This window comes from Procambarus clarkii, chromosome 15 (assembly GCF_040958095.1).
Source record: "Procambarus clarkii isolate CNS0578487 chromosome 15, FALCON_Pclarkii_2.0, whole genome shotgun sequence".
Lineage (NCBI taxonomy): Eukaryota > Metazoa > Arthropoda > Malacostraca > Decapoda > Cambaridae > Procambarus > Procambarus clarkii.
This window is the reverse complement of record NC_091164.1, coordinates 34,853,375-34,869,117: the sequence shown is the minus strand read 5'-3', so window position 1 is coordinate 34,869,117 and position 15,743 is coordinate 34,853,375. Positions and strand designations below refer to the sequence as shown.

General features: G+C 53.0%; 1 protein-coding gene across 2 annotated transcripts in view; it reads left to right on the top strand.

Annotated features, from left to right (window-relative positions):
• The window catches only part of LOC138364926 (uncharacterized), a 65,095-nt gene extending 50,219 nt beyond the window's left edge, over positions 1 to 14,876 (top strand). For both annotated transcript variants that reach the window (XM_069325010.1, XM_069325009.1), the window contains 3 exons: positions 6,201 to 6,347; positions 11,181 to 11,360; positions 11,476 to 14,876. In XM_069325010.1, coding sequence (XP_069181111.1) covers positions 6,201 to 6,347; positions 11,181 to 11,360; positions 11,476 to 11,526 — 378 coding nt within the window. In that variant the 3' untranslated portion in view covers positions 11,527 to 14,876. The remainder of the gene's footprint in view (positions 1 to 6,200; positions 6,348 to 11,180; positions 11,361 to 11,475) is intronic.
• Positions 14,877 to 15,743: the final 867 nt, after the last annotated feature.

The window sequence follows — 15,743 nt, the reverse complement described above, 5'->3', positions numbered from 1 at the left end:
TCTCTTTAGGATCTTCCTCTGCTGAGTCTTTTACTGCTCGGTACTTGATCGCCCTTGGAGTCAACTGGGGTTTTTGTTGCCCTTGTTTGTCTCTGGGTAGGAGGTAGTTTTCATCACTGGTAGCACGGGGGTACTGCACTGCTAGTTATCACCTATTATAGCGGCTGACTCTGTTCCGCCTGGGTATGTTGTCCTCTTGCAGGGTTTTTTGTTTTTGTTTTCCTGCCTGATGGGTGGGTCTACCTTCGGTTGGTTGCCCCTATCTATATTTAGGGTATATATACATATCTGTGTTCTTTGTGGTATTCCCTGATAGGCCCCCTGTGAGTGGACATGTCCCGAGGGTTCAGCTTTTAGAAGTTTGCTTGGTAGTTTTGGGCACCGGTTTGCAGTACACTGTCTGGGCTTCCCTTAGCTTGTTACCAATGTAACAAGGCACTGGGAAACCCCGCGGGGGCTCCAAGGTCCGATGGATGCAACCCTTGAGTCCCCTCTCCATTTGTGTGAGGTTGATAGTTGCTCTGTCCCCTTGTTTCAGGGTGACAAGCTCCAGTTGTGCCTCCACCATGTTGCCTGTAGGGTCGGTGATTCTTTTGACCCGGAGTCATGCGACGTTTGTTGTTGGTACGTTTTCCAGTTCACCCATGCCACTGATCATGATATGAGGGTGCAGGCAGCAGCTGTTTTGCATGCTAGGTTTAGGCTGCTGCAATGCAATAGGTTAGTTGCTTCCCCGGATGCCCCGAGACTGGTCTGTTTTGGTTTTAGTGACCCGGACTTGGGGGTGGGAGTCACTTCGACTTTGGTTCCATCCCCCCTCCTTGTCCTTCTTCCCTTCTGTGGAGTGTCCGGTCCCTTGCTTCCGGCTCCAAAACGTCTCAGGGTTTCGGAGTCAGGGCAGGGTCTAATTGGTGTTGAGACTCGGGCCGTTTTGGGGAAGTCCCCTTCCGGGGTGGCGGCAGATCCATTTGAGCCTGGTCTTCTGGCCTAAGCTTGTGGGTCTGACCAGTGGGCCCCTTTCGATCCTGTTCTTTCGGTGGCTCCTGTCTTTTCTCTTAGAAGCGGGGAGTTTGCAAAACGGCTCGGCTCCAGGTTCTCGGAGTGAGGTTCCTGAATGGGGTGGGGGTTGACTTGGGAGCCTTGGGCCCCGTTGGACTCCACCTGAGTTTTTGTACCCTCGGAGCGGGGCTTGGTGTTGCAAGGAGTGGGGTTCTCCTTCTCTCCTTCCTCGTACGAATTGGATTTGGTGTCTACCCCCTCCCCGGGTTATGTTGTGTGTTCTTGTGGGTTTTCTGGGGAGGGAAGGGGAGCCCCTACGGCTCCCCGGAACTATCCAGGCTGATATGGATATTCCTTCCTAACTTTGGCATCAATCAATGTGGGTGGAGTTCTAGGCCTACCAGGGACCATGAGCCAGAACCTGGCCCTCCCAGGGAGGCATGAAGAGCAATGGCCTATATAATTGCACATGTGATTTGGAGCATTTTATATTTGCCATCGACCGGGACTGGCACCCAGAAAGGTAAGCGCCCCAAAACAAACCCCTGTTCTGGTTAAAAACAACAAAAATAGACAAACGAGTGGACAGAACTCCCAAAATGAAAACGAGCAAACAAGCATGACGTCACACGATCCGCCTCGCATGTCTGCGCAGCTCTCTCCTCCTCGGGAGGGGGAATGGTGAGCCCCAGACCCCTATGCCCGCGATCCACTCCTTCAGTTCTTCGGCTGATGGGATACAGCATGGTCGTGTGGCTACAGCTCTGGCCTGTTGTTGTGTTGTCCTCTGTTTCAGTAATGCTCTTACGGTGGGGTGCAAGCTGGGAGTAATATTCACAGGTACTTGGGCTGCATGTGCTTAGGGTCACCTTCCCCGAGTGCCCTGTAAGTACTGCCCTAGGGGCTTGGGGTTCTCTTCCACAAGTCACCTTTGTCTTACCTCTGTTGGTGTTTTGCTGCTTGGCAATTAACCTCCCCGAGTGTTTTGGGGGTTTCCACCCTTGTTTGTTTTGAGGTAAGTGGTATTTTTTTGTGCTGGTAGGGGTGAGGGGTACTGCACAGCTAGTTTTCACCTATAACAGCAGCCGGCTCGGTTTCCTCTAGGTACGATGTCCTCTTGCGAGGTTTTTCTTTTCTTTTTGCCGGGGGGGGGTCTACCTTGGTGTGCCCCCTCCTTTATATTAGGGTTGTTTTTGTTTTGTGTTACTCCCCCTGCTTTGCCCTCGTGAGTGGAAATGTCCCGGGGGTTCATCATTAGCAGTGTGGATTGGTAGCTTAGATGCCAGTTAGCAGTACCCTGCCTGGGGATTACCCTTAGCAGACCCAGTTTGGGGGCCCCTGGGAAACCCCCGCTGGGGCACTCGGGGTCCAATGGATGAGACCCCTGAGTCCCCTCTCGCTTTGTGTGAGTTTGAGGTTTGCTCTGTCCACTTGTCGCAGGGCAACACTCATTGTTTTTTCCTCCGTCGTGTTACCTGTTGGGTCGGTGAGACATTTGGCCCTGAGTCCTGCAAGCTTTGTTGCTTGTTTGTGACTCAATTCATCCCATCTGCTGATGACATTATTCGAGTGCAGGCGGCTCACGCTTTGCAGGATAGGTTTAGGTTGTTGCAACGCGCTAGGTTGGTTGCTTCCCCGGATACTCTGAGGCTGCCCCATTTTGCTTATAGGGACCCGGACTTTGGGGGTGTTGGTCGCGTCGGCCTTGGTTCAGTCCGCGCCCCCTCGTTCTTTCCCTGCTGTGGTTCACTTGCGCCCCCCCCCCCATCATCCATTTACGGCTCCTAAGTGTCTGGGGTCTTCGGGGTCGGGACAGGATTTAGAGGTTTCTGAGACTGGCAGTTTCAGGGGTTGCCCCTTCTGGGGTGGCTATGGAGGCATTCGAGTTTGTTTCTCCAGCCGTAGCTCCGGGGTCTGACCAGTGGGCTCGCTCTCTTCCTGCTATTTCAGCCTCATCAAGTTTTTCTTGTGAGGCCGAGGCTTTGGAGGACAACTCGCCCCCTCAGGGCCTGATGTGGAGGAGGTTCCCGGGGTTGGGGAAGAGCTGGTTTGAGGTCATTGGGCCTTGTTGGACCCCGCCTGGGTTTTCCGACCCTCCGGGCTGGGCTTACTGTTACAGGTATGTGTGGTTTTCCCAAACCCCCCCGCTGCTTACGAGTTGGATTTGGGTTCAGCTCCTCCGGGGTTCGGTTCCGTGTCCCTGTGGATCCTTCGGTTCCATCCTTCCGGAGGTTTTCGGCTTCCCACGCCTCGCCTACTGAGGTGTGGGCGGGCATTTCGGCTTACCTCCTGCACGACCCGGAAAATGCCTATATAATGGATCCGTCTTCCTTCAGGTCTAGTTCTTCGTCTCCATACTGGATTCGATGTGAGGTTCCGGGTTCGTCCTGGCCTGCAGACTGCCCTTTGTTCTCGCTGGATGCTTGGGACTCCTTCTGTCATACCCACAGGCTTGGGTGGCACAAGGCGTTGACTGTGGTCCTGGTTTACTTGAGGGCGATTTTGAGCACCTTAATGAGTGCCTTTTCGCTCCTGCTCTTCCATGGGATGTCCTGGTCTTTGGACAGAGTGCTCTCCTATCTATCATCTCGGTTTGTTGTGGCTCCTTCGGTTCAGGATTGTTTTTCTAAGGCTCTTTTTGCTTTTGGCATTGGCATCTGCGGGTCGGACTATGGAGCTCAATGCTCTTCTCCAGCACAGGGGTTTCTACTCTTATGGTCGTGGTGATAAGTTTGTTCGTATTCAACCATCTCCTTTTTTTCTGGCGAAGAATGAGATTGCTGGTTTCCGAACGGGGTCCTTGGGTTGTTGATGCTTGGTTGATCAGGCCAGGGGTGCATCATGTGTTGTGTCCAGTTGCGGCCCTCTGCTGTTATTCGCATGCCACAGCTTCTGAGTCCGGGGATGCGTTTTGGGTTCATCCGATTTCCCCTCTTCCCTGTTTTTGGGTACAGGTCTCTCAGGTCATCCACAGGGTTATTAAGTCTAGCTAGTCTGCGGTTTATCCCTGTGTCCATGACGTTTGTAAATTTGCTGCTCTTGGTGCCGTCTTTGGTAACATGTCCTGCACTGACATTAGGACACTGGGTTTTTGGCGGTTGAACAGGGTCCTGGCTGCATGCTACCTCGTTAACGTTACTTGGGCCTAGTTGGGCCTGTGTCGCTTTGGGTCGGTGGCTGCAGCCTGTCTCAACTTCGAGTTGAGATGTGGAACACTGACCGCCTCCAAGCAACAGCCTAGTGGACCAAGCTCTCACAAGTCAAATAGTTCTCCTCCCCAAGCATGCCAGGCTCCTCCCCCAAGCACGCCGGGCTCCTCCCCAAGCATGCCGGGCTCCTCCCCAAGCACACCAGGCTCCTCCCCAAGCACGCCGGGCTCCTCCCCAAGCACACCAGGCTCCTCCCCAAGCACGCCGGGCTCCTCCCCAAGCATGCCGGGCTCCTCCCCAAGCACACCAGGCTCCTCCCCAAGCACACCAGGCTCCTCCCCAAGCATGCCGGGCTCCTCCCCAAGCACGCCGGGCTCCTCCCCAAGCATGCCGGGCTCCTCCCCAAGCACACCAGGCTCCTCCCCAAGCACGCCGGGCTCCTCCCCAAGCATGCCGGGCTCCTCCCCAAGCACGCCGGGCTCCTCCCCAAGCATGCCGGGCTCCTCCCCAAGCACACCAGGCTCCTCCCCAAGCACGCCGGGCTCCTCCCCAAGCACACCAGGCTCCTCCCCAAGCACGCCGGGCTCCTCCCCAAGCATGCCGGGCTCCTCCCCAAGCACACCAGGCTCCTCCCTAAGCACACCAGGCTCCTCCCCAAGCATGCCGGGCTCCTCCCCAAGCACGCCGGGCTCCTCCCCAAGCATGCCGGGCTCCTCCCCAAGCACGCCGGGCTCCTCCCCAAGCACGCCGGGCTCCTCCCCAAGCACACCAGGCTCCTCCCCAAGCACACCAGGCTCCCCCCCAAGCACGCCGGGCTCCCCCCCAAGCATGCCGGGCTCCTCCCCAAGCACACCGGGCTCCTCCCCAAGCACGCCGGGCTCCTCCCGAAGCAAACCAGGCTCCTCCCCAAGCACGCCGGGCTCCTCCCCAAGCACGCCGGGCTCCTCCCCAAGCACGCCAGGCTCCTCCCCAAGCATGCCAGGCTCCTCCCCAAGCACAACAGGCTCCTCCCCAAGCATGCCGGGCTCCTCCCCAAGCATGCCGGGCTCCTCCCCAAGCACGCCGGGCTCCTCCCCAAGCATGCCGGGCTTGGGGAGTAGAACTATTCCCAGAACCCCATCAAGCAGGTATCCCGGTTAAGTCCCCCTTCTTTCTTTTTAGTCGTTGGTGAAGTAGCTCCGGGGAGCCGTAGGGGCTACCCCTCAGAACACCAGCGTTGAATGTAATGAAACACCATTTTCTGGGTGAGTCCCGGAGGCTCCCCGGCAACCCTCCCTTTTTCCGGTCGGCAATTTTTGTGTATTTTAACATCCAGCCCCAGAACTTTAGGGTGGATCGCCGATGTGGGTGTCTGGGGCTTCCTCTTCCCCCTCTTGGGGAGGGGGGATCTGTGTAGACATGCAATGTGGCTCGTGTGATGTCATGCTTGTTTGCTCGTTTTCATTTGGGGGTGGGGGGTTCTGTCCACTTGCTTGTCTAATTTCGTTGTTTTTAACCAGAATAGGGGTTTGTTTTGGGGCGCTTGCCTGTCCCAGTCGATGGCAGATATAGATTGCTCCAAATCACATGTGCATTTCTATACGCCATTGCTCCTCGTGCCTCTCCGAGGGGGCCATGTTCTGGCTCGTGGATCCCGGTAGACAAGAACTCCATGCACATTGATGCCAAAAAGCTAATACATCCATATCAGCTTGGATATCTATGGGGAGCCTCCGGGACTCGCCCAGAAAATGGTGTTTCATTACATTCAACGCTGTTTTTTTGCTCTAATACCTGAAACGTTGTTATTAATAAAGTTAACTGTCATCTTGGTGTTTCTCTACACTGTGGTCAGTGTCGAGAAACAACATTACTTATATTTTCCTGTTACTTTACTCAGAGCCTGATGCTTCATTATAGTCCAGTTACTTCACTCAGAGCCTGATGCTTCATTATAGTCCAGTTACTTTACTCAGAGCCTGAGGCTTCAGTATAGTTCAGTTACTTTACTCACAGCCTGACACTTCATTATAGTCCAAATTCCACCATTAATGTTTGTGTTGGTAATGACAGGTGCAGGAGACCATCAGGGAGGCCCTGGAGATGATGACCACAGAGACAGGTGCCACAGCTGACCCCGTATACTTGGGAGACTCAGCCTCCAGCATCATGAATAAAGTTCAGGAAATCACTGGAGAGATCCACCAGAAGCAACTAACAGTAAGTTTTTTATTTTCTCTCATAGGTCATATCACAAGATATTGAGTTGCATTTTGAGGAGAGGAAGCCTGTTCTTAGGTTTATTGGGGTTCCCCAAGGTCAACTACTGACTTTCCTTAACATACAATCCACAATAGTTGCCTAACTCCTGGATAAATATATTCTAGTAGGTGAACAGAGACATCAGGTGAAAGCAAACATGGGATCTATTTCTGGCCTGCATGGTGATTGAACCCGTGATCCTCTATTGAACCCGGGATCCTGGCCCTCTCACAGAGGCCCAGAGAGCGGGTGACACTCCACCAACCTACCGGGAAAGCATCCAGGAAGACAGTGAACCAAAATAGACCACTGATGGGTTCGAAGAGACTGAAGCCTTGAAACTGCTAATAAACTCCCAAACAATGCCAGCACCAACCCCCTGCCAGTAGAGGGGGGCTGGAGCTACAGGTCCAGCACCAACCCCCCTGCCAGTAGAGGGGGGGCGGGAGCTACAGGTCCAGCACCAACCCCCCTGCCAGTAGAGGGGGGCTGGAGCTACAGGTCCAGCACCAACCCCCCTGCCAGTAGAGGGGGGCGGGAGCTACAGGTCCAGCACCAACCCCCTGCCAGTAGAGGGGGGCGGGAGCTACAGGTCCAGCACCAACCCCCTGCCAGTAGAGGGAGGCTGGAGCTACAGGTCCAGCACCAACCCCCTGCCAGTGAGGGGGGCTGGAGCTACAGGTCCAGCACCAACCACCCTGCCAGTAGAGGGGGGCTGGAGCTACAGGTCCAGCACCAACCCCCTGCCAGTAGGGGGGAGGGGGCTGGAGCTACAGGTCCAGCACCAACCACCCTGCCAGTAGAGGGGGGGCTGGAGCTACAGGTTCGGCACCAACCCCCTGCCAGTAGAGGGGGGCTGGAGCTACAGGTCCAGCACCAACCCCCTGCCAGTAGAGGGGGGGGGGGCTGGAGCTACTAGTCCAGCACCAACACCCCTGCCAGTAGAGGCGAGGCTGGAGCTACAGTTCCAGCTTCAAACCCCCTGCCAGTAGATGGGGGCTGGAGCTGCAGGTCTAGCACCAATCCCTGGCCAGTAGAGGGGGGCTGGAGCAACAGGTCCAGCACCAACCCCCTGCCAGTAGAGGTGGGCTGGAGCTACAGGGACAGCACCAACCCCCTGCAAGTAGAGGGAGGCTGGAGCTACAGGTCCTGCACCAACCCTTTGCCAGTAGAGGGGGGGGGGCTGGAGCTACAGGCCCAGCGCCAACCCCCTGCCAGTAGAGGGGGGCTGGAGCTACAGGTCCAACACCAACCCCCTGCCAGTAGAGGGGAGCCTGGAGTTACAGGTCCAGAACCAAACCCCCCTTCCTGCCAGTAGAAGGGGGGCTGGAGCTACAGGTCCAGCACCAACCCCCTGCCAGGAGAAGGGGGCTGAAGCTACAGGTCCAGCACCAACCCCCTGCCAGTAGAGGTGGGCTGGAGCTACAGGATCAGCACCAAACCCTGCCAGTAGAGGGGGGTGGAGCTACAGATTCAGCACATCCCCTCAGCCATTAGAGGAGGATGGAGCTACAGGTCCAGCACCAACCCCCCTGCCAGTAGAGAGGGGTGGACGCTACAGGTCCAGCACCAACCCCCTGCCAGTAGAGGGGGGGCTGGAGCTACAGGTCCAGCTTCAACCCCCTGCCAGTAGAGGGGGGGCTGGAGCTACAGGTCCAGCTTCAACCCCCTGCCAGTAGAGGGGGGGGCTGGAGGTACAGGTCCAGCACCAACCTCCTGCTGAAGAAGGGGGCTGGAGCTACGGGTCCAGCACCAACCCTCCCTGCCAGTAGAGGGGGGCTGGAGCTACAGGTCCAGCTTCAACCCCCTGCCAGTAGAGGGGGGCTGGAGCTACAGGTCCAGCACCAACCCCCTGCCAGTAGAGGGGGGCTGGAGCTACAGGTCCAGCACCAACCCCTTGCCAGTAGAGGGAGGCTGGAGCTACAGGTCCAGCACCAACCCCCTGCCAGTAGGGGGGAGGGGGTTGGAGGTACAGGTCCAGCACCAACCCCCTGCCAGTAGGTGGTGGCTGGAGCTACAGGTCCAGCACCAACCCCCTGCCAGTAGGGGGGGCTGGAGCTACAGGTCCAGCACAAACCCCCTGCCAGTATAGGGGGGGGGGAGCTACAGGTCCAGCACCATCTGTCTGCCAGTAGAGGGGGGGCTGGAGCTACAAGTCCAACACCATCCCCCTGCCAGTAGAGGGGGAGGCTGGAGTTACAGGTCCAGCACCAACCTCCTGCCAGTAGAGGGGGAGGCTGGAGCTACAGGTCCTGCACGAACCCCCTGCCAGTAGGCGGGGGGGATTGGAGCAACAGGACCAGCACCAACCCCCTGCCAGTAGGGGGTGGGGGGATTGGAGCTACAGGTCCAGCACCAACCCCGTGCCAGTATAGTTGGCCTGGAGCTACAGGTCCAGCACCAACCCCCTGCCAGTAGAGTGAGGCTGGAGCTACAGGTCCAGCACCAACCCGCTGCCAGTAGAGGGGGGCTGGAGCTACAGGTCCAGCACCAACCCCCCACCCCTGTCAGTAGAGGGGGGGGCTGGAGCTTCAGGTCCAGCACCAGCCCCCTGTCAGTAGAGGGGGGGCAGGAGATGCAGGTCCAGTACCAACCCCCTGTAAGTAGAGGGGGGCTGGAGCTACAGGTTCAGCAACAACCCCCTGCCAGTAGAGGGGGGCTGGAACAACAGGTTCAGCACCAACCCCCTGCTATTAGAGGGGGGGCTGGAGCTACAGGTCCAGCACCAACATCCCCTGCCAGTAGAGGGGGGCTCGAGGTACAGGTCCTGCACCAACGCGCTGCCAGTAGAGGGGGCTGCAGCTACAGGTTCAGCACAAATTCTCTGCCAGTAGAGAAGGAATGGAGGTACAGGTTCAGCACCAACCACCCTGCCAGTAGAAGGGGGACTGGAGCAACAGGTCCAGCACCAACCCCCCCCCCTCCCTGCCAGTAGGGGTAGGCTGGAGCTACAGGTCCTGCTCCAACCCCCTGCCAGTAGAGGGGGGCTGGAGCTACAGGTCCAGCACCAACCCCCTGCCAGTAGAGGGGGGGCTGGAGCTACAGGTCCAGCACCAACCCCCTGCCAGTAAAGGGGTGCTGGAGCTACAAGTCCTGCACCAACCCCCTGCCTGTAGGTGGTGGTTGGAGCTACAGGTCCAGCACCAACCCCCTGCCAGTAGACGGGGGCTGGAGCTACAGGTTCAGCAACAACCCCCCCCCCTGTCAGTAGAGGGGGGTTGGAACGACAGGTTCAGCACCAACTCCCTGCCTGTAGGGGGGGGGGGGGTGTTGGAGCTACAGGTCCAGCACCAACCTCCTGCCAGTAGAGGGGGGGGGGGGCTGGAGCTACGGGTCCAGCACCGTCCCTCCCCTGCAAGTAGGGGGGGGGGGGGACTGGAGCTACAGGTCCAGCACCAACCCCCAGCCAGTAGACGGGGGCTGGAGCTACAGGTTCAGCAACAACCCCCCCCCCCTGCCAGTATAGGGGGGTTGGAACGACAGGTTCACCACCAACTCCCTGCCAGTAGTGGGGGGGGGGCGGTGTTGGAGCTACAGGTCCAGCGCCAACCCTTGCCAGTAGAAGGGGGCTGAAGCTACAGGTCCAGCACCAACCCCCATGCCAATAAAGGGGGGGGGGGGCTGGAGCTACAGGTCCAGCACCAACCCCCTGCCAGTAGAGGGGGCTGGAGCTACTGGTCCAGCACCATCTTCCAGTAGAGGGGTGCTGGAGCTACAGGTCCAGCATTTGGGGGCTGACACTGTCCACAGGTGATAATGGTACTGACACTGACCACAGGTGATAATGGGGGTGACACTGACCACAGGTGATAATGGGGCTGACACTGACCACAAGTGATAATGGATCAGACACTGTCCACAGGTGATAATGGGGCTGACACTGTCCAGAGGTGATAATGGGGCTTACACTGACCACGGGTCATAATGGGGCTGACACTGACCACAGGTGACAATGGGACTGACACTGACCACAGGTGACAATGGGACTGACACTGACCACAGGTGATAATGGGGCTGACACTGACCACAAGTGATAATGGATCAGACACTGTCCACAGGTGATAATGGGGCTGACACTGTCCAGAGGTGATAATGGGGCGGACATTGACCACAGGTGATAATGGGTCTGTCACTGACCATAGGTGATAATGGGCTGACACTGACCACAGGTAATAATGGGGCTGACACTGACCACAGGTAATAATGGGGCTGACACTGACCACAGGTAATAATGGGGCTGACACTGACCACAGGTAATAATGGGGCTGACACTGACCACAGGTGATAATGGGGCTGACACTGACCACAGGTGATAATGGGGCTGACACTGACCACAGGTAATAATGGGGCTGACACTGACCACAGGTAATAATGGGGCTGACACTGACCACAGGTGATAATGGGGCTGACACTGACCACAGGTGATAATGGGGCTGACACTGTCCACAGGTGATAATGGGGCAGACACTGACCACAGGGAGCCGGTCGGCCGAGCGGACAGCATGCAGGACTTGTGATCCTGTGGTCCTGGGTTGGATCCCAGGTGCCGGCGAGAAACAATTGGCAGAGTTTCTTTCACCCTATGCCCCTGTTACCTAGCAGTAAACTAGGTACCTGGGTGTTAGTCAGCTGTCACGTGCTGCTTCCTGGGGGTGGAGGCCTAGTCGAGGACCGGGCCACGGGGACACTGAAAAAAAAGCCCCGAAATCATCTCAAGATAACCTCAAGATAATGGGTCATAATGGGGCTGACACTGACCACAGGTGATAATGGGGCTGACACTGTCCACAGGTTGAGGACCTCCGCAGGATGAGGGAGCCCGTCAAGAGGCTGGTGGAGGTTGGCCGGGTGTTGGCCGTCCAGGAAGACCAAGATGGCCGCCGCTCCGTCAGGATAACTCTACAAGACGGACAGCTGTTCCTACACCCACTCCTGCGTCAGCCCACGCCCGTCCACTCACACACCCTCCAGGTTACTTTATTACACCCACTAGTCTTACTTACATTACTGACTTACTGAGTTATGATAACTAATATGATAAAATTTGGTATAGAGTTATCAGCATGATTTGTTTCATTTCCTGCAGGAGAGTGAGGTGGGCGTGCTGGAGCCCCTCCTGCACCCTGGCGTTCCTTGACCTCTGGTGGGCGGGGTCAACAAGAGGGCGGGTCACCATCCGGCTGACCCCTGACACTCCGCTGGCCAGACAGTTTGTTGTTGTTGTGTACGGGCCAGCGGGGCCACACCTACCGCAACACTAAACTGTTGCGGGTGGTGAACAAGGGTCGGCCGGGGAAGTGTGTGGGGGGCGGAGACTACGAGAGTAATGATGGTGAGGGAGGAGCCCCACTGCTGCCTGACCTCCAGGGGCAGTACCGGTGGTCAAGCCGGGCAGGAACTGTGTTGTGCTGGTTGGCGCCGGGGGGTCCCAAGAGTGCCCAGTTTACCATCAACACCAGGGACCTCCAGGGTGGTAAGCAGAGGGTAAATGTCTTTGGTGATGTGGTGAGCGGCCTGGATGTGGTGAGGGCAGCACTCAACCACAGTGACATCACGGAGGTGACTGTGGTGGACTGTGGTGTTGTGCTACCACTCTAGTTCACTGTACCACCACCATCACTACTGTGGTGTTGTGCTGCCACTCTAGTTCACTGTACCATCACCATCACTACTGTGGTGTTGTGCTGCCACTCTAGTTCACTGTACCAACACCATCACTACTGTGGTGTTGTGCTGCCACTCTGTTTCACTGTACCATCACCATCACTACTGTGGTGTTATGCTGCCACTCTAGTTCACAGTACCATCACCATCACTACTGTGGTGTTGTGCTGCCACTCTAGTTCACTGTAACACCACCATCACTACTGTGGTGTTGTGCTGCCACTCTAGTTCACTGTACCACCACCATCACTACTGTGGTGTTGTGCTGCCACTCTAGTTCACAGTACCATCACCATCACTACTGTGGTGTTGTGCTGCCACTCTAGTTCACTGTAACACCACCATCACTACTGTGGTGTTGTGCTGCCACTCTAGTTCACTGTACCATCACCATCACTACTGTGGTGTTGTGCTGCCACTTTAGTTCACAGTACCATCACCATCACTACTGTGGTGTTGTGCTGCCACTCTAGTTCACTGTACCACCCCCATCACTACTGTGGTGTTGTGCTGCCACTCTAGTTCACAGTACCATCACCATCACTACTGTGGTGTTGTGCTGCCACTCTAGTTCACTGTACCACCACCTTCACTACTGTGGTGTTGTGCTGCCGCTCTGTTTCACTGTACCACCACCATCACTACTGTGGTGTTGTGCTGCCACTCTAGTTCACTGTACCACCACTATCACCATCACTCCCGCATCACCATGGGCTGCATGTTTTGATACCAATGTAATTTAAGGACACACCTTTATCACTATGTCATCATAATTTCACTATCTTTCGTATTTAACAGTTTGGTATTTATACTTTGGTATCATCTACCTGACAATGATGGCTGTATCACCATCAATGCTATATCTTCTCAGTACTGTAACCTATCATTGCTGTATCACTATAGCTTCACTATCACCTCTATATATCACCATCACCTCAGGACCCACACTTGGGGTCATATACTGACCATGTTGAGTAACAAATTGTTTGTGTCACCATATGACAGCTGTTGTCACTGTTATATCACCAACAGCTCACTATCACATAACACTATCACTGCTACACCAACATCATTTCACTTTCTCTGCATTATCACCTCATTGATATTTTTCCTCCTTACATTGCTGCTGCACCATCACTGCTATATCACCATCACCTCACAATCACTCAGGTGTGTTGTGATATTACCATACTGGACCATGGTGTGTTGTGATATTACCATACTGGTCCATGGTGTGTTGTGATATTACCATACTGGTCCATGGTGTGTTGTGATATTACCATACTGGTCCATGGTGTGTTGTGATATTACCATACTGGTCCATGGTGTGTTGTGATATTACCATGCTGGTCCATGGTGTGTTGTGATATTACCATACTGGTCCATGGTGTGTTGTTATATTACCATACTGGTCCATGGTGTGTTGTGATATTACCATACTGGTCCATGGTGTGTTGTGGTATTACCATACTGGTCCATGGTGTGTTGTGATATTACCATACTGGACCATGGTGTGTTGTGATATTACCATACTGGTCCATGGTGTGTTGTGATATTACCATATGGATGTGAGGTGGTGTTATGACTTCACATACACCAGTATGATCATACTGTAGCTGGTGTATGATGTGCTCAAACTGTATAGTGATGTCTTGGCTGATTAGCCTAGTATCACTAATATTAATTTATGTAGTTATTCTGTTTTCGACAACACACTAGTATTAAATGTGTATTGCCAATGTGTGCCACATATATCTATGTAAATTATATTTCTGTATCATAAGTCCTTGCCATGTATTTGTGGATATATATTAGAAGTCTAGTGAATAGCAGTAGCCTAATGTCATGTAGCTTGAAAAACATCCGTATATGCTTATATTATGGAATGCTACATAATGCTGTTTAGGAAATATTATGTGAACTATGATGGAGAATGTATAAATTTAGGTCTCGGATGTATTACTGTCATGTATACTGTGTAATTTCCCTTTCATTATTGTTCATTACATTGTCCTCTTAACGTTAAATTAGATTATGGCACTGTGAGATATATACCATATGAACATAGTTTTGATACACACATGTATATATATATATACTTTATATTGTATTCATGTATACCTATGTATAATGGCTGGCTAGCAGACGTCTTGAAATCCTCCCTTAACCCCTCCTCCCCTCTCCCGCCAGTGTTACCATGTCTTGCCAATATGAATTCTTTGTTCACATATTTTTATATCATGATATAATCTTTAATGTACTGAATTATTGATATGTATTATTATGTAAGGTTGTGTATTATAGTCTTTATTTTGTTGATATATGAATTAGAAGTGCTTGATCGAGATATGTCTGTATATGAGCGCATGTGTTGCCGCTACGGTCCGGGTTTTGTGACCTTATTTGTGTCATTTGACTGCTAGGATATTTGTCATGTTGCAGTAATGTATACCATGGATCAATTCTACCATTGTGCATCCTTTATACCAGGTGATAGGTGCTGTTATATATCTTAGTGAGGTGGGTACCTGAGGATCTTAAGTGATGCCATTGTGCTGTATATGATATTGATTCCTCATACCTCATTTGTTAATGGTTGTGACACCACCACCACCACCACCCTGTATTGGTATTAGCAGCATAATAGGCGCTAGTGTCCCACTGCGCCATGATAGAGCCTGGCGTCAGCTAGTGCTGATTGTATGCAGTTTTGAGACCTGTTGATGATCATGCCCAGCTTTGAGAAGCTGGATAAATCATTGAGTGTGAGTTTATATATTGTATTATTTTTTTATGTTATGTTAATGCCCAGTAAACTGGAATATTTTTTGTTAGCCTTTCACTCCCCTAGACACTTATTGATATTTGGCCAGGCTGTGTTTTCCATTGATGCTGTGTACATATATATATATATATATATATATATATATATATATATATATATATATATATATATATATATATATATATATATATATATATATATATATATATATATATATATTTTTTTTTTTGGAAGTTCATAACCTCATATCATAACAGGTGGGGATTATTTCTTAGTTCTTTCTCAGCCAACTTGGGAGTGTCGACAAGAATCACTGCTGTCGTTGGTGAGCAGCAATATGAGCCCAGAGGTCCACTTTGGATAGTCGTTGTCCCTGTGAGGCTTTGGGCAGCCCCAGCTCCACTGGTTCCTCCCCTCAACTGTGAAGGAAAGAAAACTCTGCTTCTGGCACTTCACTGATGCCAGTAACACCCAGAGAGTCACCTGGTGAGGCCTCACATCAACCATACGTGCACCAACCATACCAGAGTGAAGAAATGCCATTTATTTATATACAAGTAGGTACATTGGGTTTATAAGAATACATAGCAATGATGTTATTACATTCTTGTAAATCCTTGTAAATTAGAACAGAAAGCCACTCAAGAGAAAAAGAACACTCCAAAATATTTCTTCAAGAACATTTAATACAAATAAATGACGATGACCAATATTGATATTAACTGAGGCTGGACCCACAACCCCTCAGTGTACTCTTCTTGAACTCTCCTCAACACTCCCGTTACACCATGTTACAAACATGTTAATTATCTTATCACATGTGACTGTTTCCTCTGTAACTGAGGTGAACCTTTGGTCAAAACTGTACATACAACTAATGTGCTCAATATCTTCACCACATAACC